The following is a 27,175-nucleotide window of genomic DNA, read 5'->3' on the forward strand; positions in this document are numbered from 1 at the left end:
AGTTTTCGGTTAAAATTCCTAAGAGAAAAGATTAATACCACGTGTGAAAATGTATTTTTGAGGCTATTGTCAAGCAACTTTGGCAACATACTTAGGCTCTCCTTAGAAAATTATCAATAGATATCGTGATAGGGCATATTCGCTGACTCTGAATTGAATGAATTGAATTCTAGTGAGTGAACAGGGGTGGGAGTCCTTCTAACAACGTGATAGTTGTTAGCACAGCGCGTGGAGCCCGCCCCATTATGCCCCACCAATTGTAATGCTGTCGTCATTGTATTGGTACAATTGTGCCATTGTTTCGTGTTGGTGAGACAGAGACAATTGTGTCGGGGGCGTGGTCGAAGTAGCACGCTTGTCGCTCAATTGGTCCATTCAAACAAATCCCGTTGTCACGGGGTTCCAGTGGGGTGTGGGGTAGCGATCCGGGATATACAATAAAGGGTTCTTGGGGTGGCTCTTTAGAAGTAGCGTGGAGCAGCAGGTCCAGGGAAAGGCGGAGGAACAATTGATGTGAGATGCTGCGCGTGGGGGCGTCGACCATCATCATCAGTTCACAGCGCGGTCCAGCGCGATTTTAGTTCAGTTGCAAACTGACTGGCGGAGAGAACGTGCGCAGCGTCCACGTATGATCGTGCGTGAGTGCCCCGTGAGTGCCATCAGTGTCAGTAGTGTTGTGATTTGTGTTAAGTTGTAAATGATCTGCCACCCAAGTGGTGGCCTTGTGCCATCAAACAAGGGATGCTAAGTGGATAACGGTGACGATTTCAAGGATAACCCAGTGCTCTTTTGAAACAGTACTTATCACAAGTGGTGACAATAGATGCAAATATAAGGTAGATAACATAATAGAGTGTTCAATGCAAGAGTCCATCAAACCCGTGAAGCTATATAGACTAATACACCCCGGGAATAGCTTATCACGGGTCTGTGGTATCTCTCTCAGCCTTCCCATTAACCATCCACAATCGTATAACAATATAAATGCAAATGACGGTTTACTGACCGAAGGCTGCGCGAAGATGTTAAAGTGAAGAGCAAATGCGAGAGTGGGAATCTCAGAACCACCAAACCATTGACCCTTGGTTATTCAAGGGGAAGACACCAAATGGTTAGTTGCGTTCGTAAATGCACCTGAGAGTCTGCAATATAAAACTTTCTCTATTAGTTGTTTGTCCACATTTCAAATCTCCCTGCGTACCGCGCATTTACCTGTCTCAATGAGATCACCTGCGATCGCCATGCCACCTCCAATTGTCTTGTGGAATTGTCTCGCGGCATGCACCTTGCCTCGCAATCTGGTCGATGCCACCGCCACACATACAATCACCTTAGACTACATAAGTTCTTGCTCAGTTTTATACTGTGTGCGAACATTTTCTACGAACCAGTTGACAATCACATGATTTTTTTTGTAGTTAACGCCAGAGATAACTAGAAAATACACGAAAAAACATTTGGTAGACCTACAGAGTAATTGTGTCTCTGTAGAATATTGATCAGTACACTTCCATATTTTTGAACCCAATGTAAATAATATCGTCATTCTATAAGTTTATAAAATTGTTTTTTTTTTCTTCTTCATTTTTTTAAATCTTACAATTCAATTTTGCATAATATGCAAATCCGTTCACTTTCTAGTACACCCCACATATTTGGCATAATATAACTTAATGCAAAATTAGGAATTTAGTAGATTAGCAGAATTTAGTGGATAGCTCATGGAAGATTACTTCATCTGGTCTAGAAACCATTTCAAGAACTTTAGTTTAGTCGGCAAACGCACACATTAATAAATGCGTCCAATCAGCATTTATTATTGATGGATATTACATTTGAATATTTTTATTATTATTATTATTATTATATTTTTTAGTGTATATTAATAAAAAAAATGATTTGTACTGTCAGAAATTATATTTCACAACATATTTTGTTTACTTAAAAAGTGTTAGTAATGAAGAAATTTTCCAAAAATAATAATTTTTTTTTTAATTATTTTGAACCTAAAACAAGCAAAATTGTTTATAATATAAGAACGTAATACTTTCTTATTTTCTAAATATTTTTACCGTTACAATATTGAAAAATATTAAAACAAGTATTACTTGACGTCGTCAAAAGATTCAATATACTTATTTCAGCAATTTCACATGTTGCTGAGTCTTTCTGACACGTTGAATATTTATGTGTGGCGCCCTCTATCCCACATACCAGAACTTACTCTAATTTCCAATTCTGTGATGATGAAGAAAAAAGGACCATTAAATTAATTTCTTCATCTGATATGTCAGGTTGATTTTCTCTCGATCGTCGGGTTTTTTTCGTTTGCTTTTGTGAGTTCCTCTATTTTCTATTTGAACGTTCTCTGTCGCTTTTGCATTTAAATTCTCTCGCAATGCTCCCCCCCCCCCCCCTGAACCGGGCAGCATCCGTAGTGATTGAAACAAAAGACCGATGGAGATGGCGGGAAAAAGACAGATGAAAAAAAAAACAAAACAAGACTGAGAAAAGAGAGGTCTATGCACTAATAATTTATAACTATCTCCTTGTTGGGCTTCAAGGAAATTGTTTTCGTTGTCACTGGAGGGCACCGCATGCAGAGGCGTCCCCGTGTTTTCCCGACTATTGAAGGTTACCACTGCACCCTGCGTGAGAGGGCACTTCTAATTGATCACAATTAACTGGACGACGCATTTGCATGAAGCGAAGAAGAACGCGAGACAGGTTCTTGGCACGTCAGGTGCGAATTAGGAGCGATAGCGCCCAGTTTTCTTTGCTTCTTCTGGCATCACAGACACTTTGAAGCCATCCAGTATTAAAAGATATTACGATATATTTTAACGCATTTGATATTAAACTGCATTGAGCAGTAAATTTAAGTTGCCAGAAAACATAACTAGTAAAACATGACTGACGATATTATCATTATATATTATATTATATAAATTATTATTATCTATGGCCTGATTGAAAAATGTTATTTAATTACTTCGCCTTTATTATATGTACATACATATATGTTGTTTTTACTTTTCCTTTTTACTGTTTTTCTTAATCTTCAATAAATTTGATTGGTCTAATAACTTACTACAATATTATTGAATCTAATATTATTAGTATTTGTGCATTCGTGGTAGATAAAAAAAAAATTTAAAAAAAAATTTAAAAATACTCAATATTAAAACTGTAAGTGTAACATTTAGGATTAAGAAGTGTGATACTCTAAGGCCAGATTATAGAAACTTATTCACATGTGATCAAGAGCAGCATTTAGTACTTGATTGTAGTAGCTTTTACATTCTTCTTTACACTGCAATCGATTTTACATATTCATCCAATATAAGACTTAATTTATAAACCTAGAAATCAGTTTTGTATAATCATCCCAATATACCTTTCAATACTTTTTCTCGATATATACATAAAGCTATACACAAAATAACAGACACGCAAGCCTAAAACGAGTTCAACGTTAGAATGACAGTATATAAAAAGATATAGTGATTTTTTGACAGTGAAATCTAGTCAGTTTTCATAATGCTCATTTGCATTTATGATCACATATGGCAACCTAAGACAGCTTTTCTAGAAATAAATTTAAAAAAATCCTTGCTGCAGTCGTGCCATTTTAAACAAAGAAGAACGCAAGGACTCGACTTCTTTTTTTATCGATAATAAGATCTTGGGTTGTAATACGATAATTAGCCACAAAAAGCTCCTTCAAATTATTTAATATACGGGATAATCGTCAAATAGAATAATGCGTCGGTATGAAATACTTTCCGTTTGCCGTTTGCTATAATGGTTTCCAATACTTGATCGTATTTTATATGAGCAATTGTATTGTTTATGGTGTAAAACCTACTCTTTATCTTCTACTCAGTATATGCTGATCCTATATCTCATACTCATTGCTTACATGATAATAAATACTGAATTTTTGTCAGAGTTAGTAACCGACATTGTCGTCTAAAATATTGAGAATATTTTATTTACATGAAAGCGTTTTTAACAGCAAGGCCATATAAAACAAAGGGGAAACGAAATTATTTTCATAATTTATTCTCAAACGTTCATACATCACGTGGAAAGAAAAATATATACACTTAAAAATGACTCTTACACGCCGAACAGACTCAACCCCTTTCTTTCAATTGAGGGACTTTTTTTTCGATCGGGGACTTTTCTCTAGGGCACTCGATCGAACGCCCTTTTTTACTCTAACGCTTTTGAGCTTTCGCTATGGCGAATCATCGGATGTTGAATTTTCCAAGAAAACGCTAGCGAGAGTCGGAAATCAGGTTGAATTACACTCCTTCAAAAGGCGTTGATCTTTACATACGGCGTCTTTTGGTCCATAAAGTACAGAAGTTGAACTGGTACTGCAAAATTCTGATGATATCTTAGAAGAATTTCTCTAAAAATATCATAATCGGTTCATCGGGATGTTTCTAAATCGCGCCACAGTGATTCTTATTCTACAACAATCGTCCTATCTCAGTTTGTCGGCAATTCATTGGAGTGATACTGTAGAATATGCGCACGGAAGACGTTCTTCGGCAATTTCTCTCCGAGCTCATCTCCTACAAATTTCCTTGCAGTTGATCGGTTACTAATCCTTCGCAAAAGATGCAGCTTCTCGTCCGAAGTCATCTTCCATTTTCACTTCTCTACAATATTCTTCACATCTTGCTCACACATTTTACGAAAAATTAAACATTTCTTGCCGATTTCCAAAATATTGTATTCAGTGACGTTCAAACACATTGGCACAATAGTAGAAAAGTCCGACGAGTGCCGAGCGGCTGTGCTTATCACCCTAGTTGTGATAACACTTGAAAAAGGAATCATACAGAGCCGTATCTTTGTTTCATTCTGTCACACCGATGAGTGTATAAACATGTTTTTCACGAAAATGAGAATTTTAACGGTGGAAATTCCTATGCAACGGTAGATAGATGCAGAGCGAAGGTGAAATGACCGTTTACAGCGATCTTTCCGAGCAAAAAATTGATCAAAATAGGTATTTTGGAAAAAAGGTCCCGTAAGGGCGTAAAAAAGACCCGAGTCTGTGTAATCAATGTAAAAAGACCGGTCTGTTCGGCGTGTTAACATTACAGGTGTGTGTCCGAATTAAACCGATTGCGAAAATTCGCACACAACACAGTGGGAAAACATTAGGCCTTTCAACGGAAAAGTAGAGTAGCCCAAGTGGTCACTGTTGAATGATCCAACCGAAACATACGCTTCACTGTAAATGTTTTTCACGCTCTGTTCTTATATAAAAAACGAAGTGGACTTTGGAAATCTAATTAGTATAACTTTTGGTTCTACAGTAAAGTGATAATCTGCCACTGTAAAGAAAACAACCATGTCTCGATTTTTTTCTTTAACTATGAAAACGTTTTGTCCATCAGTGAGATGTTTTGGTAAAGATGACATGTGATGCATGTGGAAAACACCCACATTGTTTGAAATTGCTCGGCTCGTATAAAAAAGAAAGCAGAGGTTGAAGTTCTTGGATGCTCGCAATTGCCCTCCCTCAGTGATCTGCAACTTTAAATGTAGGTTTCTTGGCGTGTGTTTAAACGATTAGTCTGCATTTCTAATACTATTTAAGTCGGGCATGAAAAGCTCCTGTAGTCGCAGTGTCCTAGGCTAACCAACCTAGCCGATTCTCTATTCTGTTCTGTAACAGTTTAGAGCATATGTTCACATCTCATTTATGCTCATAGGGATCATGGAAAATTAATTATTGAAAGGGATTCAAAAATCTACTCTAATTTTACCTAATGATATTATACATTCGAAAAGAATCATTGAGAAGTGCTAGATTTCATAAATTGATTGTTAAGTGTGGGAAGATCAATGACCAAATGCTTCAGTGTCTTAAAGTAATTCAATACTCTTGATCAAATTTATAGTTCAAAGTGAAACTTCCTGAATAGATTCAGGAGTAACGTTGGTTGCATGCCGGTAAAGTCTTTTATCGCAGTAAACAAACTGTGCTACCAACTGCTCTAAATTTGCAGAGATGAGCGTTCAAGAAATGCCCTGTGGACAGCCCGATAATTGTTCTCAGATCTGTTCGCTGAAGATCGAGGAAAAATTTACATGCTTCAAAATTTAATATGTCTATAATGTTTTTAGAAATTGCACAACCTGACACAGACATCGAATGAAAAGTTCCTTCCTTTCGTCACAGCCGATTCCTATTACAAGTTTAGGCCCAATAAATATGCTACCCGTGCCTTTTTAGCGAGTGTATCGGTAATATCATTTTCATATTCCAATTATTTCAGTGATCTTGGATCTACAACAAAAGGATCTTATTGTTTTCGGACATTACGCTGTGCAAAACACTGTGGGTCTCTTTAACCTAGTTGGGCGATGTCTTATTGGAATATAATAAATTTACTGCATTTTTGCTGTCAGAGACAATAATAATAAAAATAATAATAGAGTAATTCAAAGTAATAAAGTAAAGGATTTCCAGACATTTTACGATACAAGGCCAGAAGTATGGAGAAGATTTCAGTAGAGAAAACATTTGTGTATCTGCCTAAAGTGAAACATTCTGACCAGTTTTTCTCAATACAGGCGAAGCCTCCACTATTTCTTTCGGGATGTGCTGAGCCATCTGTGTAAAATTCAATGTCAAGGCGGCCGTGGTGCAGTCGGTAGAGAGCCAGACTGAGGACATCACGGTCGTGTGTTCGATCCCCATCACTTGCAAATGATCGAACACAGCAGATGCGAAAAATATTAAGCCCTTCAATGGCAAATATAAAATTCCAGCCCAAATAAGGTTGCTGTTAAATGTTCCAACTGAAGTAGAAACTTCTGTGGAAGTGTATTTCGCATCTGTCCTTACTTATAGATGGGCACAATACCAGACTGGTGTCGCTTGTAAATAAGCGATATCTCGTCTGCAAAAACGCTCAAGGTCCAGCTCTGCTAGTCTGTGAATTTGACTGGCTCATTTGAATAGCCTTGTCTTTGAGTGGGACTAAAATCAGAGGATAATCGGGGGAGAGGGACGACATAAATAAAAATAAGATATCAATGAAAGTCACAGGCGGCCAAAGCTGTACCGTCTGAAAGGTAACTGGATGACTGGTTAGCTTTGGGTCTTGGCCCTTAAAAAAATGGGAAATTTTTCTGGGGATGCATAAAGGGCCCGTCAGATGGCCTGGATGCCGTGGAGCAAGATTTTTTGTACTACCCCCATTTCTAATCTAATCTAATCTAAAATTCAATGTCACAGTTCGAGGCGAAATCCATGATCTTTAATAAATTACTATTATTTTTCTCTTAAAAAACGTCCCAAAGAGTAAACTCCTTTGTAATTCCAGAGATCAAAATTATGTAGTCTTAAGAAGATTAAAATTATATGATGTGTCGAGTCCAAGATCGAGAAAATAGAACTAAAGAATTGAGCAATTAGAACTAAAATTTTGAACCATAATCTCCTAATTCCCATAACACGGTTCTATAACAACATGTATAACGATGATAAAAAAAAATGATGACCAATTTTTAGAAATGTTCTGACTGATTACAAGATACTTTAATCTTATCAAAAAGCATAATTTGATTTGCCAAAATACTTGAGTTCAAAGTTATTTTAAAATGCTGGCGCTCTTGATGGCGACATGGTGATGGTAGCCTATTGAAGAGCATCAAGACGCGTCTTTCAGTAAAGAGATTATTGAAATTGATTGGCAAACCGCGGAGATATAAGCTGGTAAAAGTGTAAAAATTGACTATATTATCTAGTGTCTGGGAGAACCTACAGCCTACAATGGCAGTTTATTGGAGAGGTCTTGATAACCTTTATACCAAATATAAAATTGGAGGTCGATCCATGCCAAAGGGCCTGAATTAATGGGGAAAATGTTTTTCGTTTTTCAAAATGGCGGCACGGTGGGTTAAATTTAGCGACATCATCTTCAGATGTTCAGTAAACTTTACAAATATGATGCAAATTGCAAGTCAATATCACTTACCGTTTAGGCTCTAGACGCCCGTTTGCCACGACTGACAAAACATTAAAGAAAAATTGTGGTCCTTTTATCGTCATATTTATCCACCATGATGCCATTTTAGGTTGCTTATAGAGATTTGATATTTTGCGCGATCGCAGATATTAGCTGTGATATAAATCCCGCTCCCGAAAGTTTAAAGGGATTGCACTAGTAAGCAACAGAAGATGATGAGCGAGAAAAAATCACACGCGAGTATTTTAATAATGAAATTAAAGAAAGTGTATCTAAAATTAAACAATATAACGCACACAGCGAACCTTCTTAAAATAAATCTTTGTGCACGCACTGAGAGGCATTTTGGAAAATTAATTCAATACAATATTATTATTATCTCTCTCGCACACACACACTATACTTTTCCGGGTGTGAATTTTCACTAAGATAGTTAAGCGATTGCAAAGATCTGAGCCCGAGGGCTGTGTGGGATTTTCCACGTCGACACACTCGGTGGCTCCCAAGAAATGTCCATTCATAAATATTTTGTTGCGGCGAGAGCGAGATGCACTGAGATTTCCATTCATACTTGTGCTAATTCACTCTCCCATTAGGATCTTCGCGATCGTGAGTGTCTTCGGACATGCTGGATGTGTTTTGAGACTTACTATCCTATATTATTTGTTGTCTTTAGATGAGGAGCTGAGAATCCCCAAAAGGATTTGCGTGGCTTGAATACGAATGGCTGGGAACATAATAAAATAACATTCAATTGAGTTGCTTTTTAGCTCTTTATCCAAGCAAATCTCACTTGCTGCATTTGTTAAGACCCAAGGGGAGATTCTCTCACTCCCTCTAAAACGCATGAATCGTGTGCAATCTAAAAGATGAAAAGAATTGGAAAAATATGATGACAAAAGAAAATACAAATGAGCTTTTTCAGACTGTCGCCCCTTTCAATCGGCAACAATTGTCAATTGTTCCGTCTCATCATCAATGGGACTTTTTGTTCTTACACCGCTTTTCCGTCTTTTCTCGCCACCGTTTCGGCTCACGCCAATAGTTCCCAAATGTGTCATCAAATTATTGTTTTGTGACCGAAAGTATTTGTGTACTTCGTACGACTGAAGAAAAGAGAAAGAATACTTATATTTTATTTTCGTATACCTTTCCAAAATTAAAAACTTGATTGACTTACTCATAAGAAATGTTTCTGTGATCATATTTGAGCAATGTGAGAAATATATTTGTATTGATATAAATAGTAAAAATGTATATAAAATTATCTATTTAAAGATTTTAAATACAGATGTGTTAGTTTTCCAACTCTCCTTGTCTCTGTATTATATTCTACAGTGTGGATAATGAATGAAATATGAATTTTCAAGAAACGTAAAAAATAACTCTTTACAGAAATATTTGCTCCAATGCGACATCTACTGATTGAAAGAGACAAATTCAATTTGTAATCTCTAATTTTCTCAATAAAATTGTAAAAAAAAGATATATCAAGGGATAACTACAAATGAATGCAAGGAAACAAAGAGATTACGCAAAACAAGAGGCATTGAGAGGATGTGAAAGAGAAAACATATTGAGATTTCTTGAATAATTTTGTGGGACATCTGGTTTCTATCTATCCCCGTCATCCTCAGGCTCACCCTAATGCGGGGGCAGTTTCTGGGCCCACCAGAGAGAAGCCCCAGTGACTATTTTTAACCTAAGTGCTGGGAATGTTTCGGATCTATTTTTCAAGCATCTGCTTTGAGACAAAAGACATTCTCTTCCAGAAGAAGGTTATCCGAGATGCATGCGAGTAGAGAAAAAAACGTGCACGCAGCAAAAAAGTCGAAGGGAACAATATTTTGAACATTGCGAGAAACACTTGAGCCTCCAGAAAAATATGTCGCTCGGATGGTCAACATCTGGAAGTCATTATGACTATTCTCGGTGTTAATGTAGACTTGCCCAGCTATTCTATTTTGTCGTACTTAAGCCTCGTATCAGTCTTATTTACGTTTTTGCGAATATTTATACAATCGGTGCATCTGGTTAAAGTAGTTTCATTTATAAAATTATATTATATTGAGAGATTTTATTGTCAACGTGGAGTAAATTTTTGAGATAATATTTGATAAATAAATTATGAGTTTAATTGACATCGACTAATCTATTTTTGTTTCAAGAAGTAAAATTTACCACTTCAGTTCTTACCCTAACTCTAGGCATTCTTAAGAAAAAGCAACATTATAAGAATCAACGTTTTCCCACAGCATTTATAAACTTTACTTATAACTGGAATATTGGCAACAGAAATAGGAAGTCGGATTAAATGGAAAAGTGACGATCAAAAAGTGTCCAGTTTGACTCTTTAATACTAGTACAGGTCAATTAATAACAGTTATAGTGGAAAACAATATAGGTAAGTGATTTTTCGCAAATCAACATGACATTTCTCGCATTAATTGAGAGTTTAGATACGATTTCCATGCTCAAAAAGTGCATTTAACCTCTTACATTCAGGGTTTTCTGCACATGAAGAATTTCGACTTTATTCATATTCTAACAAAAATATTTTGGCTTATAGATGTCCCCACTGGGGTCTGTATATTTTGTATAAATTTATTATTTTTTGATTGATTGCAACAAATACAGTTCCTTCATTTGCAGAAAGTGTCCAGATCATTTCTGCTAGATTGATATAAAACATGATAAGTAAACGCCAAGGTCACGCGCCCTAATCACACTCTAAGAGGCACTAGAACTTTCGCTGAATTCCCACTGAAGTGGTGCTGGAGTAGAACTGTTCACACACTTGCTGGCCGCTAGTTTGCAATGACCACGCGCATAGACGTTGTCCTAAAGTGTGCGTTCCAGGAGAAATTGTCCGGAGAGAGAGATTTCCTCGCTGTATAGATAGGTGGACAACGCGACGTTTATCAAATACAACAATATTAACTCCATTATTGTTTAGAAACGATTTGATCTTAGAACCCTTCAATAATTTGTATTTGCAAGCTATGTAGAAGAAATATATAAAAATAAATAAATGTTAAATATGTTATCTATTATAATCATATCTCCTTTTATTGTCTCTCAGTCCAAATACGACGATGGTCGAATTGTATTGGAGTCACTTTAAATTTATAATACTATGATAATATTAGTAGAATACTGTTATTATATCTTTACTGGGATGAAGAAAATAAGTGAGGATATATCCATTCCATGAATTCTTACAGACAAACACTATTTTGATGTTGAAAATAGAACTGAAATATTTATTCAATTAATACAGTGGACGAAAGATTTGTTGGTGTTGGAAGAAGAAACGAAAACTGAATTATACTTCTGAAAATGAAAAATGTGCCAAAACCAATATTTTTCTCTAGAGGGAAAATTATTAATTATTTTCAAGACACCCCGCATTGAAACGAAAAAAGAAACAACCCTAGTTCACAACGTTTGTTCATGGGTTGACGAAGAAAATCTTATGGGAGTGATTTCCCCATATTTCCAATTTCACTTTCCATTGATTTAATATCCTGTCACACAGGCAGCTTCCCTCCGGTTGACGGGTACGGAAATGACTTGGGAAATTGTTTAATTATCAAAATCACAAATATACAGAGACAGTCAAATATGATTCGTAAGCTAAAGCACCCCGTTACGTCGGCTAATCTGGTAGGCTATGCACCCGAATATGGGTCACGTTAATCTCCAATTGCCTCTTATTTGACCTATTTAGCCAGTTATCGGCTATTTTTGCGATAGACATTCTCCTTATTGTTATTTTCAATGACCTTTTTCGTCGCCTTTTGTGCGCACGAGATGTGCTAAAGACGACTAAAATGCCTTCAGTCTCAAATAGAGAACATCAGAGTCATTCTGAGATGGGTTAAATGAAAATTTTCAAACTTCAATATTATTCATCTAATTTTTATTGCTTTTTATGACATATTGAATTAAATAAATATGATGGTCATGTACTTTGGATATGTTATATATGTAAAGTGGTGTAAGGATTGCAACAAACAGTGATGTAAGGAAACTTGTTGTTGCAAGATATATTGCAAAGTAAGACAGAACAATACATACGATACAATTCTAAATTTTGCCATTAAAAATTTAATTGAAATTAATTTTATGTAATAATACTAAAAATGAAAGGAAGAATACTAAAATTTAGTTCTATGTTATAAATTAGAGAGCACAAATATCTCTTTGGATATCTCGAAATCCGATAGAACAAGCTTTTTCCTATACATTATAGGGGACTACTAGAGAAATGCAAGCGAAAATTTCGCCCCTTCCCTCTTTTGCACTCTTTACAAGTGTACTGTAATGAAAAATCACTTTATGGGAAATTGATGGGTGGTCTCAAACCTTCTTATTTCATACAGAGTGTGGGTGAATTGTTTTCTTATCCATTCGCAATATCCGGCAAATAACGATTGTATGTGTCGCTATTGTTGACATCCCCTCGTCGGTTGGGGATTTATTTGAATGTCGATTTGTCAATTTCGACAATTTTGCCTTTTTGCGAGGGCTTTCCATCGCTTCTGTCACATTGCGTTATGATTTGTTTCCCCCCGCAAAACCGGAAGTTCTGTCGCTGACAATCAATCACGCCGCGAGGGACAATACGACCAGAACTCATTACAGCAGGGGTGGCCTACATTTCATACATCTGCCGCAAATCATTGGCCTATTAATTTGCCTACATAACCGCTATGCTATGTTTTTGGATGGGCACACGCATCAATTAATAATGTATATTATCGAGAAAACCCAATTCACTATACTTCGACAAAAATTTAATATAAAGTCATTTCCTAATCCAATAAAGAGTTTTGCTAAAGACTTACTGAAGATTTACTAAACATGAACTGCTGCAAAAGTTTTCTGCTATTTGTATTTTTTAAGAATTACAACTGCAATTAATGTTTGTGCATCAATGATAAGTGGTTTATAGAAATGTAACCAATCTACATGCAGACGTGATTAATAGTAAGGCCAGAAGCAATTTTCAGGCAATACTAGCCTGTTACAAGTGCGTTTAATCGGCAACTGGTTTAGCCTACCACTAAATATTTACATCACAATCACTAAGCCTTACCAGACCTTCTCAAAAATATACCAGCCTTGCTCTGGTTGTTATTTAATCGGAAAGGTTATTATAGAAGGTAGGACCCTGTTTGTAAAAATTCTCATGAACAACTCAAATTAAATGCCGAGTAAATATCTTTAGAAGACCATATATTTCAGAAAAACTATCCGTATATTAAAAAAAATAATAATTCAGGCATCTATACTGGTAAAGGTATTGCACGTGTATTTTTTTAGTTCCTCAGATTATTTTCAGTTCGGTTTGATAATTGATTGAATTGAAATTTTGCCAAATAATACAGCATATTTTTCGGTCAATGAATTTTTACACTCATTTGAGCACATGAATTGATAACACTCTTTACATTGCGCCTGAAAAGTAAAATATTGTACGAAACTGTAAAGTTGCAGGGGCCAATTTCATCCGTCAAATGGTATATTGAAATCCACCGCTTACCGCGAAAATTTTGGCGCGTGCGAAGACAATTTGTAAGATACGCACTCTATTTTTCGCCGGAGCCACGGAATATACCGCGTCGGAAGTAGAAAAGAGCTGTGATATTATGCTTTGAAGATAATAGTATACTCTCATGGTCAATTATCATGGAACTTGTCGCGAAAAGCGTGAAAAGTGCAAAAAATATACGCGGAACAGAGTTCTTTGTTATGAAGTCGCCGACTTACCAGAAAAATCACAGTAAATTGCATTTAAATAGAAAAAAGTCTTTAAGTTAAGGTATATTGATGTATTTAGCGCTATTAATCTAATACTTAATACCACGCGTATCTTGTGTTTTCCTTCCTACTCTAAGCGTTGCTATCTTCGTGCCACTATACATACGAAGATAGTATCGCTTAGAGTAGGAAGGAAAATACAAGATACGCGTGGTGAAGAAAGAGATGAATAGATGACAAAGTTGAAAATGTTTCGCCGACAAATGCTGTGTTTTCACCATTATAATATTAGTTCAAGCTATAAATTTAAGAATACGTAGGCGCTTTACATACATATGGTAAGTTGAGCAAATACTGAGGCAGTTTTAAGCTATAGTTCGTCTCTTGGAATTTTCGTTACAATTAACAAAAAATCCAGTTCGCTAAAAACTTACTTGACTGAAAAACGACTTTGGTTATATTGTGACCACAATCGTTATTTCATTTGTTTTTGGGCACAATGTATATTTCTGACAAATAGAAGCCACATTTTGAGAAAAATGACTATGGCTATAAACAAATTATCTGCAAAAAAATTTAGAGCTGGACCGAATTATATATTCAGACGCCTTTAAATTAATGGACTTGTAGCGCCTAAACGGTAAGAAATATCGACATGCGATTTTGACCAAGGATCAAAAATCCTACTGCCGCTAGAATTTGGTGATGTCAAAAATTTAACCCCTCACGCCTTCATCCACCAATTTGAATACAACCAGAAAACGTTTTGCTCATTTGTTCAGCCCTTATAGCATGGATTTGCCTTAAATTCTAGTATGTTATAACGGGACTCAGGACCTTTCCAACCAATCGCTACTAAGGAACCTAGGTCCTTCCAGACACTAGATTTAAGGGCCGAATTTTCAAAATTTAAAATGGCCATAACTCCGGTTCATATTATCTGATCTAAATAATTTTGGATTCATTTGAAAGATCTCGTAAAATTTAATCTTTCAACTAGATTAGCACGTACTTTTTAGTGAATCCAGCATCACGAATCAACCTAATATACAATAACTTAAATCAACAAACTTATAATTTATTGTATATGTACGCTCGAGTCCTTTACATTCCGGGATCCCCACCGATTAGGGCCTCGAGCGGCGGCGGCCGCCGACGTTCATTACAACCCTAGCAGGATAAACGGCAGAAACTCCTGCATCATTGACCGAAAAAGTACATCCACTTATCCTAAAACTTATACTAGCACAGAATATAAAACATATATGCAGGTTACGGGATATAGGCGGAGGAATTCGGGAGGCAAGGGGGTCGAGGGATAAGAGGCGGCTTAAGCTCTGATGAGCTTGTGGTGCCGTTAATGTGCCCAGTTAGGATTAAGTAAGCTCTGACCGACAGAGAAAGCGGACGATGCAAACCATAATCCAGACTCCGGTGAGAAAGGACACTCAAAACGGACTTGAAACGAGCAACAAACAGTAGTGAACCGATAAAAAAGAATGAACAAGAAAGACAAGAAAAGCAGGGAAAAGGAAAGAGAAGCAAAATAGAAAATGTAACAAGGAGGCACCTCACGGTTAAACTAAGGGACTACATTTATGGTTGTGAAAGTAGGTATATTTCAACAAATAATGAATAAACTAAATCCAATATAACTGTAGGTTAGCCACAAATCAAATCTGCCATTTTTCGAGTAGGTGATGTCGCCTTCCCAAAGCTCACTCATAAGTGAGCCTTGGCCGCCTTGGCGATCAAATTTGGACACATTACTGTCAAACTACAGAAGATCAATTCGCTCCCCATGGCAAAGCCTTGACTTGATTTCAACGAATCTGCCGACGTCGAAACTGCGTAGAAATGGTGATTAGGTCGTGCCGTCAAACTACTTTGATTATCTGATATCTGATAAATTTTAACATCTTTTTCAAATTTGTAGATTTGATTAGATCATACAGACATTTGTGAGATTTTTAGCTTCTGCGTAGACTCGGTGGACATCCTATCATTTGTCACTTCGTATACCTGAATGAGTACGTAACCTTCTCTTGGAAAACTTCATTGCAATCGTGATACGCTCCTTCTCTTCTCATAGCAGTTAATCCCCATGGTTATCACACAAAGTTATTATACCGATTAGAATAAGATACTCTTATTCTTTAGATTAGATACTCTGGATTAGATACTCTTCTGGGAAGCGTACATAATATCTTACAGCATCTTTGTAGAAAAATTTCCGCTTCGTCAGCCCCATTTCTTGCAACGCTAACAGATACTCCGTACATGAGAAGTTATTAAAATGAAAACCTCGCCAAATTTTAAATAAATTCATTAAATTTACAACTTGCGTTGCAATATAAATTTTTTTTTTAAATGATTATTTCTTGCACTGATTTCAAAAGTGCACGTGATATTTAGAGACGAATTGGGTTTCTGTCTTAACATGAGTTTTCTCTTGGTTTTGGCGGCTAGAGAGTAGCGGTCGCAAAGGGGCGATGTCATCCAAGCGCAAATCACCCCCAACGAAGCTAGAGGGTGGGAGCGAAACAGATCCTATCATTCAAAAGAATGGCGAACGAACGGATGAGGAGGATGATGAGGAAGATTTAGTAAATCCCATGCACATTGAAGAGGACGATGAGGCGGACGATGAAGAAGATGATCTTGAAGAGGAGCTATTAGAAATCGACGAGGCTCCACCAATGCTTTCAAACTCCTCTTCTGAGGATTTGGAAGGTCCATGCAAGAAACAACGACTAGCCGAGGTTAAACAATAAAATAACAGCACGTAATTGTATTAGTTGCTCATTTATTCGAACTGCTTACAGATCACCCCTAGTACCGCCACTGAGCTCATATCTAGTCACTTATCGGCGCCAAACGCAGCTCTTAATAACAACAACAGCATTAAGATGTCACCGCCAGCGGGGTGTAGTCGTGGTGTTAACTGTTCGGCTGCTTTTGCGCAAAAGCGATCGATGGACGATGTGTTAAGACGTTTAACGAATAAAATGCGCGGCAGTTCGTTACGAGAGGGTGCTTCGGAACAGCAGACTAACAACAATAACACCACATCGAGTAATTTAAATATCTGCAGCAACGGTGGTGCAGCAAAGCGCTACAGTGACAACACCACTGCATATGCATTAGTAGACAGGTAAGTAATAAAATTCAAATCTAATTGTCAAATTTACATATCTCAAGCATATTTTCAACTCATTACAATGATGATGTAACAGTAAAGTGTAAGAGACAGATAATTGTAGCCTGTAGAGACCTTTTTTGTGCGGTTCGTAGCCTGGAAAAGAAATGTGATGTCCGAATTTACCTTTGCCTTATTTTTTCCCATTCTCTCTCCTAGTAGACTCAATGGGCTATGGAGTTGAGTGAGCCAAGAGAAAATTGCTTTTGAGCCAAGTTTTGAGCCAAATCGATTGCTTACTCGTACGAAAAATTTCATAGATCACAAATATACGCTGTTTCGTAAAGTAAGGTGATAGACTGAACTGTACCAATGGAAAAATTTCATGAATAATCCTCCATTAACTCTAATAACTATGTGAGATGCTGATAATTTGTTCTATATATATATATATATATATAATATATATATATATATATTATATAATATTATATATATATATATATATATATATTATATATATATATCGGTTTTTATTATATTATTATTATTTATTATTACATATATCGTTCGTTATATATTCATTATTCATTATTAATGAATAAGACTCAGCTCAGCTACAAGAAGAAAGTAATTATCTAAAGCTAATCGTTCTCTATTCAAATTGGAATCAGAACTCCAGTTTTAGGAGTTCTATTCTGCCATGTAGACTCCATCTATATGAAAGTGTAAAAGCGATTTTTTAAAATTAGGAATCACGATTCAAGAAAACAAGAAACCCAACATTGTCAAATCTAAAAGCAAAACAGATGGAGTTGCTATATGTGTTCAGTAGTTACGCAATACAAATTTATATTTTTTGTCCATCCGTCTGTTGTTCGAAATGAGTCTGTAGCACCTAAACCAAAGTTTAAATACTTCATACTTATGGTGAAAACGTAGCATTCTGCTCATACCATTTCGAGTTGGTCCTGACATACTCTCCCGCTTTTCTTTTTTAATCTGCTACTCAACTTTGGCGGGCAATTTTGACAGCAATTGTTTCACTACACTTGTCAAACCTGAAGTTCAGCGTGGGTTGCCCAAAGTATCTGCATTGCCCAAAGAAAATCTACAAAATCACACACTACAAACTATGTTGTGCGAGTAGAAAGAAAAATACACGATACGCGTGGTGAAGAAAAAGAAAAACCCGGTCAATGGTTCGCCGTGAAATTCTGTGTTTTCACAAATAATGTTCAAATTACAAACAACTCTTGCTTTTTTCACTGTGCACTGCATTGCATTGTATTACATACTCTATTTAATATCTACTTTAATAACTTATCTGTATCCTTAAAATAGCTATATTTCTTATAAATTGAATACTTCATTCTTAAACTAAATCTCCTACTAATCACATACTCTAACACTGTTTCATAGAGGATAGCAATTTGCATTCATTTATAATATTATACTATAATACAATCGAAATTTGGCATTTAAAACTTTGGGTGGGAATAGCTTCTGTAAATTTCAACTCCTAAAATATTATATACATACAAAAAAACGATGAAACTGGTTCTTGTTACAAAAAGCACTTATTTTGGTGTGATTGTTTCAATACAGAAACTCAAATTTTACCATAGGTAGAAAGCATTTTAAAAATTTAAAAATTCATATTTAATTCAAATTCAAAATGCTCTAAGTTTTAAAAAGGCTATCGCGAGTCAAATAATACAAATAAGTGATGAAATAAATAAACGAATACAGATGTATAAAAAAGTTCTTTCTGAGAGGAGAATATTTTTCATCACGCATAGAGAGAGTAGATAGAAGAGGCATTCAGGTTCCTGTACTCTGGACAAGAATCGAGCTATTCAAATGGGCATTTGAGTATCGCGCCCCGACCCTACTTTTCTGCCGTTTTGCCGCGCAGAGGCTGTTTTGAATGACGGCGGCAGCCGCCACTCGAAGGCTTAACTGTAGTAATTCTGTAAAAAGGCTCGAGTGAAATAAATATATTCTATTCTATTCTAAAACGGTTATAACGGTTTCAGAGCCTAAATGCCGTGCACTGTTTAAATCATTATGATGATGTAGCAAAACACATAAGGATTTTAATAAGGAAAATCCAGATGAGAAAAATGTTGTAATATAAGTCATAAAATATTGTTAACAGACTTTTTCGTTTGAAGCATTTGCAATTTTTTCTCCGCAATGTATTCATCCTTATTTCTTTAAACCCTTTTCACTCACCGGTTTCCAATATTCTGCGCTCTTATACTGTTACTGTTATTTAAGACATCAATTAGTTTGATCAAAAAATTTTGCCTTTTCCGATGACTTTGACTATGTTTATGTTTTTTTAGCTCCGACTATCGGACAACAGACTCATTGCTCAGTTGCTATCCAGGAAGCGTACAGGAGAAGGAGCGGAAGCTGAACGAAATGATCCTGCAGTTACAGCTTGTTCGTGATCACTTAATCAGCCAACATACAGAAAGGGTAAGTTTTGGGGAGCGCAAGCGCCCGCCGGGGCGGCCCTGAGTCCGCGGCTTTCCCCGCGGCCACTGTACTGAGTGTACAGGTCATCGACTGGTCCAGGCAACCTGTTTCCGCGCACACCTGATTTCACCTGTTCGCGCGCAAGTGCCGGGGAGACCGAGAAAAAACCCACGTGAGCGCGAGAGAGAGCAAGATCTCGCGCGACATTCCACTTCGGGTTATCCACCTCGCAAGTTGTTAGAGTATGCGTATTTGGCGCGAAATGCGTTTACACGCACTGCTTGACAGCCCACAGGAACCCCATATCTAAGACTTCTTAACAATGCGAGTCAAGGACAACTGACATTTACTCGCCAGAAATTTAAAATCAAACCATTCTCGTAACTTTTCTGCTGCACGAAAATTTTTGACAAGTAATCCGACAGACGTTTCTTGTTTGCAGCGTCAGTGTAGTTGGAAATAACTTTCGGAATTTTTGTTTTAAATTGAATAAGACGCTTAAGACGTAAAGTACTAAGAAACGCTGTATTTTTATTGACATAATTTCAAATTCTGTTTAGTATTTCACATTTTTAAGATTACAAGTATTGAAAAAATGTAGCAGCAAAAGGAATATTAAAAAAAAATAGGAAACAAACTGAATTTGAAATTATTATTTTTTGATGAAAATATTAAAATGAGCATCTCATGTGCTAGCACTACTTGAAATTGTATGAATTTTGCCAGATCTCTTCACGAACCTAGGTGCCATATCTCACTACGATGAGGTTGCGGCAAGAGCTACGAAAATTTCTCGACAAAGAATACGGAAATTTCCTCAGTTGACCATAACTCTCATATTTAGGAGACAGAGGAAACTAATGATAATAAGTGGCTCAAGTGGGAAGGAAGAGGTCCTTCTATTGGACGATGAAAAGAGCATCAAGAGCAAAAGAAAGCAAAAACAGCGAAAATGCAGATTTAGTGATAGCTGGTGCAAGAAAAACTGAGTATTACGGAGTACGCTATAAAAATGTATTTTTTTAGCAGAAAAAATCTGGGAATTTTCGTCCCATTTTAAGTCTTGAAAGCCTATCTTATTGAGCTTGTTCCTGTCTGTCCTTACACATTAAGTCATGGCTTTTCAATGTATATCATTTTAAATCCGCAATTTATTCGAAATGCGATTTTCCAAATCTGTCCTCAAGGTTTTGTGCTTAAATTCAACGCTAGTTAATGATATGGAATAACTTCCTAATATATTTTATATATTTCAATATTTTCATCGGTAGGTGAAATTGTAAGACTTGACATAATCGGCCTTTACGACCATGCCTTCAAGTATGCATTTTGCCTCAACCACTGCGCATTTGTGCTGGCTTGAGACAATTAAACCTAGCTTGGTGGCCCACACTGTATCTTCAGCCATTAGTTAAATCGTGGACTATTAGTGGTACACTACTTATCGCACTACTAATGTAATGTAGTACGATAAGCTTTTTAGAAAGGTCCTGACCTGAACCACAACATACTGAAAACTTATTAAAATAAAAAACGAATTTGACGAGGTGCAGGCGGTGTTCAGAATTATTTCAGTATGGCGACGTTCGTAACGACTTTCATCACTTACAATAGATAGAGTAGCTACAGAACGTCAAGATTCGTACCTCGTATTGAGATTCTTATTCTATGTCTTCTCCCACAACATCGAACACAACTAGTATAGTATTGTCGAACAGGTCTCAACCTTAGCTTCATACATCATGCGAAAATTTTAGGAAAATGCAAGATGGTTCTTCAGAATTCTTTCATCTCGAAATTTTAGAATGTTAGCGAGACCCTTCCAATAAGCACAAAATTTTTCAAAGGAATTGCTTAAGGCCTTTGGATACATTGGAAAGATATTGGGATCAACTTTAACATACTAAAATTTGAGTCTTATTCATGCTAGAAGGGCTAAGCAAATAAGGAAAATGTGTTTTTGTGGTTATGAAAATCGTGAAAGGATGGGTGGGTTCTGGATTTAACTTCACCATTTTCCCCTCGCATTGCATACTTTAAACCAATGGTAATAACCGCATGTCCATATCCCTTACCCTTAAGGCGCCTGAAGCCCACTTATCTTGGTGTTCGAAACGATCGACGAAAAAATGATCCTCCTCATTTTCGTCATATTTCGCCTCTCTCATACCAATGTATGTAATTTTGCGAGATTTGATTTTTTGCGTGAATATAGATAGTCGCTGTGATGTAAATCCGAGCTCCCAATATCCCGCTTTATTTCTAAAAGTCTGCTGAATGATGAACGTGAAAATTTTTAGTAGACATTCATGTCTCGCTGATACGTGAATGTCAATTTGATAATTGTATTTTATTTTGTAATTGCAATACAGTTGTTTGTCCCACTTCCTTTTGATGTACTGCTACTTAGTGGAATGGGTTGGCGGTCTAAGAGGGAAAACAGTGAGACTCCTTTGATAAAACTCGTCCCAATGCTCTGCCCCTCTCCTCGTCCTTTTTTCCGCGCGTTTGTGCTGATTAGGTATCGGGGCGGCCTTTGTTTGTCAGCATCAACAGTAGGAATTAGCAATGAAAATGAGCGAGCACGAGTGGGATGGAGAAGATAAATATCAGCGTGACAAAGGGCTCCGACAGTGTGGGCGGAAAGCGTGCTACCAGGTGTGTGTTGTTGGAAAAGCTCCCGCCCGGAGAGCGGGGGCGTGGTCCTGACATGGCCTCCCATTGGCAGCTGTGTGGGCGTTAGGGGAAAGCTTTTGGATTGGGCAGCTGAGCTTTTGCTTCCCAAATAAAGTCAAAGCACTGTGCTCTTTCCACTTTCAATAAAAGAATCAGTCAACAAATGGAAAAAAAATTATATCACCGACAATGCCTCTACGAAACTTTTAAATGAGGTTTCACAGAAACCAATCTGCTTAGTCTATAAAATGGTACTGTTTTCTTATTGTATGCTGTCTAATTGTTGCCTTTTCAACGAACAAAACTTTATATTGGTATACCAATCATACTTACTCGAAACTTAGCGACTGTATTCTGAAAATATTATCTCAGATATTGAAATTGCAATTTTCCTTAATGCCGAATTGTTCTGGAAGATTGAATGGAAACTATATATAAATTAGCGAACAAGTCTTTAAAATTATCTTATATAGATTTCCACATGGCAAGATGTACAAAAAATGTAGGAGTACAAAAAAACCCTACACACTACCTTACATATAGCAAAAAAAACTAACATAATACTATTTTCACAGTCTTTTTTGCTCCTGAATTTTCCAATCTATTTTCGGTTCGTCTTTTCAGAAATGTCTGTTCTGATCAAAATTAGAGATTGAGTTGAATTTTGGGTTACGAAAATAGATTTTGAAACCTACCCTAAGGCGGGTAATATTCCAGTCTTAATTCAAATGCCTTCGACTAGTTGATTGATAAAATTGAAGCAAAATTTTGATTTAAATATCTATGCCGGTAATTACCTACATATGTATATATATTACATATCAAAATATCTCCATATATACGTATTATATATATGTATATATATAATACTTTTGTACGTTTTAATTTTCCGTGACAATGGAAAAAATTGAAATTCAACACAGAAACAAATAGAAATATAACAATAATTTAATTGCTTATCTGCATGTTACGTACCATGGATTTTCTTTATTCTTGATATTCTCTAATTTTATCCTATTAAAAAATATAAAAAATAATTCTTTGTTATGTTATACAAACATTTGGCAAAAAGAACCATTTATTAGGGCATTTGCAGGCAGGAAGCATCTTTCTCTTATGGTGAAACACAGCATTTGTCATTTGAAAATTGGTCGAGTTCATCATCTGTTCATCTCTTTCTTCACCACTCGTATCGTGTATTTTCCTTCTACGTCAAACTCAATACTGTCTTCGTATGTAGAGTCGCACGAAGACAGTATCGAGTTTGACGTAGAAGGAAAATACACGCTACGAGTGGTGAAGAAAGAGATGAACAGATGATGAACTCGACCAATTTTCAAATGACAAGTGCTGTATTTTCACTATTAGTTTCTTTCAATTATATAAAATTAAGAAACCGTTGTCTACTTGGTGTTGTAGTTTGATTTATATTTCTATTGTGATTTGGAACACAAATTTATCTAATACAACATCATATCGTTTTAAACAAATGTTTAGCTGAAAAGAATCTGGAAATAAAATGGTCAGTGTCTCCAGATTCAGTTATAGTGTGTGGATTAGTGTATAGTACTAATCCGACAAAATTATCATCTGGTTCTAATTTTTTCCTACCCCAGTCAGTTGGTTTTCCGTTACATTTTAGAGATAAATGGATAAGATAAAATTCATTTATTCATTGCTTCTGCCATGAAAAGTGGTATATTTGTGGCACGTGTCACGGAAAAACTCATTTCCACCACTATGGGATGATGATCACGTGAAATTTTACAAACTATGTTTGGAAAATCATTAATTTCAGCCATTTAATTAACATGAGAACACAAAAGTGTTATCGCGGAACAACTTTTTTCTCTGTTGATAACTTTCTTGGACGACAATAAATGTATGGTGGTTCAGCTAAAGGAGAGCCACCCTAGTGACTTTGCATCCTTATGGATGGGGAAGCTGTGGATTGTGTCATCCACCTACTCAATTTGTCGTACTTTTGTCACATATCCCCCGCCACTCTCCACCCACGACATCAGGGGTGAAAACGGAGGGGTTGATAGGGGCATTATGTGTCGAACAATATGTCATTAATGTTGTGAGATATCCATGAATCTTCTTATATTCACCCCAACTACATAAGCCGCGCATGAATAGGAAAATCTCGTTTGTTTTGTTTTGTCTTGTCGCTCAATTTTCCTAGTATTCATGCACATTCTCTCCACACCATTACCACCCCTTGACCTTCTAACGACCAGAACACGACTGGTACTGTCATAACAATGATTATGCTGATGTACTCACGCTTATCGCAGTGACTTGCTTTCCTCTTTAACACCAAGGCACTCTACAGTTTTTGAATCCCCTAGGCCAAATATATACTATTCCTAGATACAATATATCGCACGTTTGATTTTTTGTGTGCTGAGAATGGGGCAGCAAGTAAGGCAGAAAGCGCCAATTTGATGTGAAAAGTGACTTGATTTGAAAACTCTTAGATCAATTTCTGATTTGGTGTAATAATCCTGAAATTTTGATTTCAGTTCTTTTCTATACAATAATAGGGATTAGAAGTTCACTCAATTTTTATCCATATTAACATTTTATAAAACCATAGAGAATTATTTCTTTTCATTTTGCCAAGCTTTAGCAGTCTGTCAAATTTGCTGACTGACTTAAATCGCTTGGTCTGTAAGTGGGAACCATCAGAGGATAATGGGGGAAAGAGACGACACAAAATTGAACTAAAAAATCTGGGTGACTCGCTTATCTTTAAGCTTTGGCACTTAAGTGGGATACAAGTGGGCATGCATAATGGTCCGTTCGATGGCCTGGATGCTGTTAGCGCAATATCTTACTCCTTACCCACTATTTAGTTTAATCTAAGTATTTGACGACTAAACTCTAAAGCAACAATACGGTGGAACTAAAAACAGTCGAAGTAAAAACATAAGACAGAGCGTCGGAATCAAATCTCTTGCGCTGAGGTGCCTCAGCGAGACGAAGAGTCGAAAACCAGGCAAAATTGCGTTATTCAAAAATCGGCCATCAAAATGTGTGGCGTCTTCTGGTCCACGATTGGAATTGATTTGAGAATTGGGATGATCTCGGAAGATTTTCTCATAAACGCTGCCTCATGATCGATATGCGATGACCCGCCTCGCATCTTTGGTTGGATTCTCGGGTTGTTTTCAAATCGCTGTACTGTAATGAAATCCTTTTCATCCATCCTATTCTTTTTGTCAGCACTCAATTATACCCATGTTGGGAAAAATATGCAAATTGACGACGATTGGCGACATATTTTGTCCAGAGTCGAATCCCTCTTTCATTATACCACACCGCTCACCAAATTATAATGTTTGTCACAGTGAAAATATCGTTAGAACGTCTGAAAAATGTCAAGCAAAGGTGAACAGATAGTTTATCTCCATGGAAAATAGGGCACTTTTGTCTGGCTCAACAACTCTCCAATAGTTCGAAGTCGGTTAGAGACTGGGCAAGACAAGTGGTTGAATAGTTCTTTCAGCTACTGTCTTGTTCTGGGTGAAGAAGACCAAAACTCGAGGATTAAAAAAAGAAGATTTTAGTGTGATATCGTTGCAGCTGTGTATATAGCAAATTTCTAGCAAGTGTTAATTAATTTGCATCCCAATTTTTTTTCTCAATGCCAATCTTCTAGTTTTACAATCCATTGGGAAATTAGGTAAACGAAGGTAGAAAGTGTGAATGGAACAATTATACAAAAAAGGGAGAAAAAAGTTGGCGTTTCTTTGAATGATAAACATTAGACAACCTGTAAGCTGGTTTAGCTGAACAAATGCTAGCAATCCGTTTCTTCATTTTCAATCAGTTCAAGCACTCTTACCTCCAATCTCTTCCGACTGAATTACAGACCCGAGTCCATGTCTGTTGATATTATTTTTTCAATTAAAAATATGGTTACTATTTGTGCATCGGATCGCTATTGGGGCAGATCACACAAGTGAGAATAGGAGAAAAGAATCCTTAGAAAGCACTCGAGCACGCGACCGACAAAATCATCTATCAAGCAATGGTTTGCCGCACTAAAAAAGCAAACCATTCATAAGAAAATATATTGATCAAAGGAATATTTTCGCATTATGGTAATGGAGGGGGGAGATATAAATCAACTTGGATCCGGCAGAGTGGGAAATACGATGGGTTTATGCAATGCAATCTCAATTTACGACAGGGCTAAATTTTTTTAAAGTTAAATTTCCTCTCAGTAAACTCAGGGAACAATTCCTGGAAAAATGATTGTGTGTGAAATGGTCTTTTACGTTCTCTTCTGATATTTCGGGTCAGACATAATATTTTATGAAACACTTTGGATTTGCACCCAAAAATTTTTCAAAATTTTCATTTCAAATATTGCCACTTGGCTGTTTTCTACACGAACAATACTTGAAGTGAAGCTTTCTTTCTGGCGGGTTGTGACACAATTTATGGATTAAACGAAAAATAATATTGAAGCAACACCGCCAAGCGTCATAAGCTAAAAACAAACAATACAAGCAATGATTGCGGGAGAGGAAGCAAACCCGAAAATGAAAGCGTACCCACCTAGTATAAAAATTGTCTAGTTGCTTTAAAAGACTGGCACAGCACAGCAGTAAAGTTACAAAAAACAAACGAATAGAAAATTTACCAACCAAAAATTTCGCGATTCGTGGCATTCCACTGTCAAGACTCAAATACCGATGGTTCTCGGTATTGCCCAGCGTCTTCCATGAACGGTCTCATAGTACAGTTGATACGGTACTTATTTGGCGGAACAGTGGTTCCGGTATCAAAACTCTCAATTGCATTTGCGTTCAGGAGGGGAAATAAAGTATTTAACGGCCGATATCTAAAGTTCCTATAGATTCCCAAATATAGAATATAGTTCAGTGTGTTATGGGTGCAAATTTAATTTTGAGTCTGTAAATATACCCCACAATTGCGAAAATGGGTGTTGTGGTTATGGAACTAAAGTTATAAGGTTTTAAATATAATTGTTTGAACACATTCTAATTTTATTACTTTTCAAATTTGCCACATTTCATGTAATCTAAAAAAACGCTATAGAAAATCCCAGTTTCTAAGGACTAAGAAG

General features: G+C 36.5%; 1 protein-coding gene across 2 annotated transcripts in view; it reads left to right on the forward strand.

Moving 5' to 3' along the window:
- Positions 1 to 568: 568 nt before the first annotated feature.
- LOC132257077 (transcription factor SOX-13) overlaps positions 569 to 27,175 on the forward strand; it is a 37,826-nt gene continuing 11,219 nt past the window's right edge. The window contains exons 1-4 of one of the 2 annotated variants that reach the window (XM_059753801.1): positions 569 to 836; positions 16,239 to 16,531; positions 16,595 to 16,923; positions 19,260 to 19,395. In XM_059753801.1, the coding sequence (XP_059609784.1) occupies positions 16,262 to 16,531; positions 16,595 to 16,923; positions 19,260 to 19,395 (735 nt within the window). In that variant the 5' untranslated portion in view covers positions 569 to 836; positions 16,239 to 16,261. Of the gene's footprint in view, positions 837 to 14,624; positions 15,380 to 16,238; positions 16,532 to 16,594; positions 16,924 to 19,259; positions 19,396 to 27,175 lie in introns of those variants that run through there. The other variant, XM_059753802.1, reaches the window with a different exon arrangement.

The sequence above is a fragment of the Phlebotomus argentipes genome, unplaced genomic scaffold (genome assembly GCF_947086385.1).
Source record: "Phlebotomus argentipes unplaced genomic scaffold, Phlebotomus argentipes genome assembly contig_75, whole genome shotgun sequence".
Taxonomy (NCBI): Eukaryota; Metazoa; Arthropoda; class Insecta; order Diptera; family Psychodidae; genus Phlebotomus; species Phlebotomus argentipes.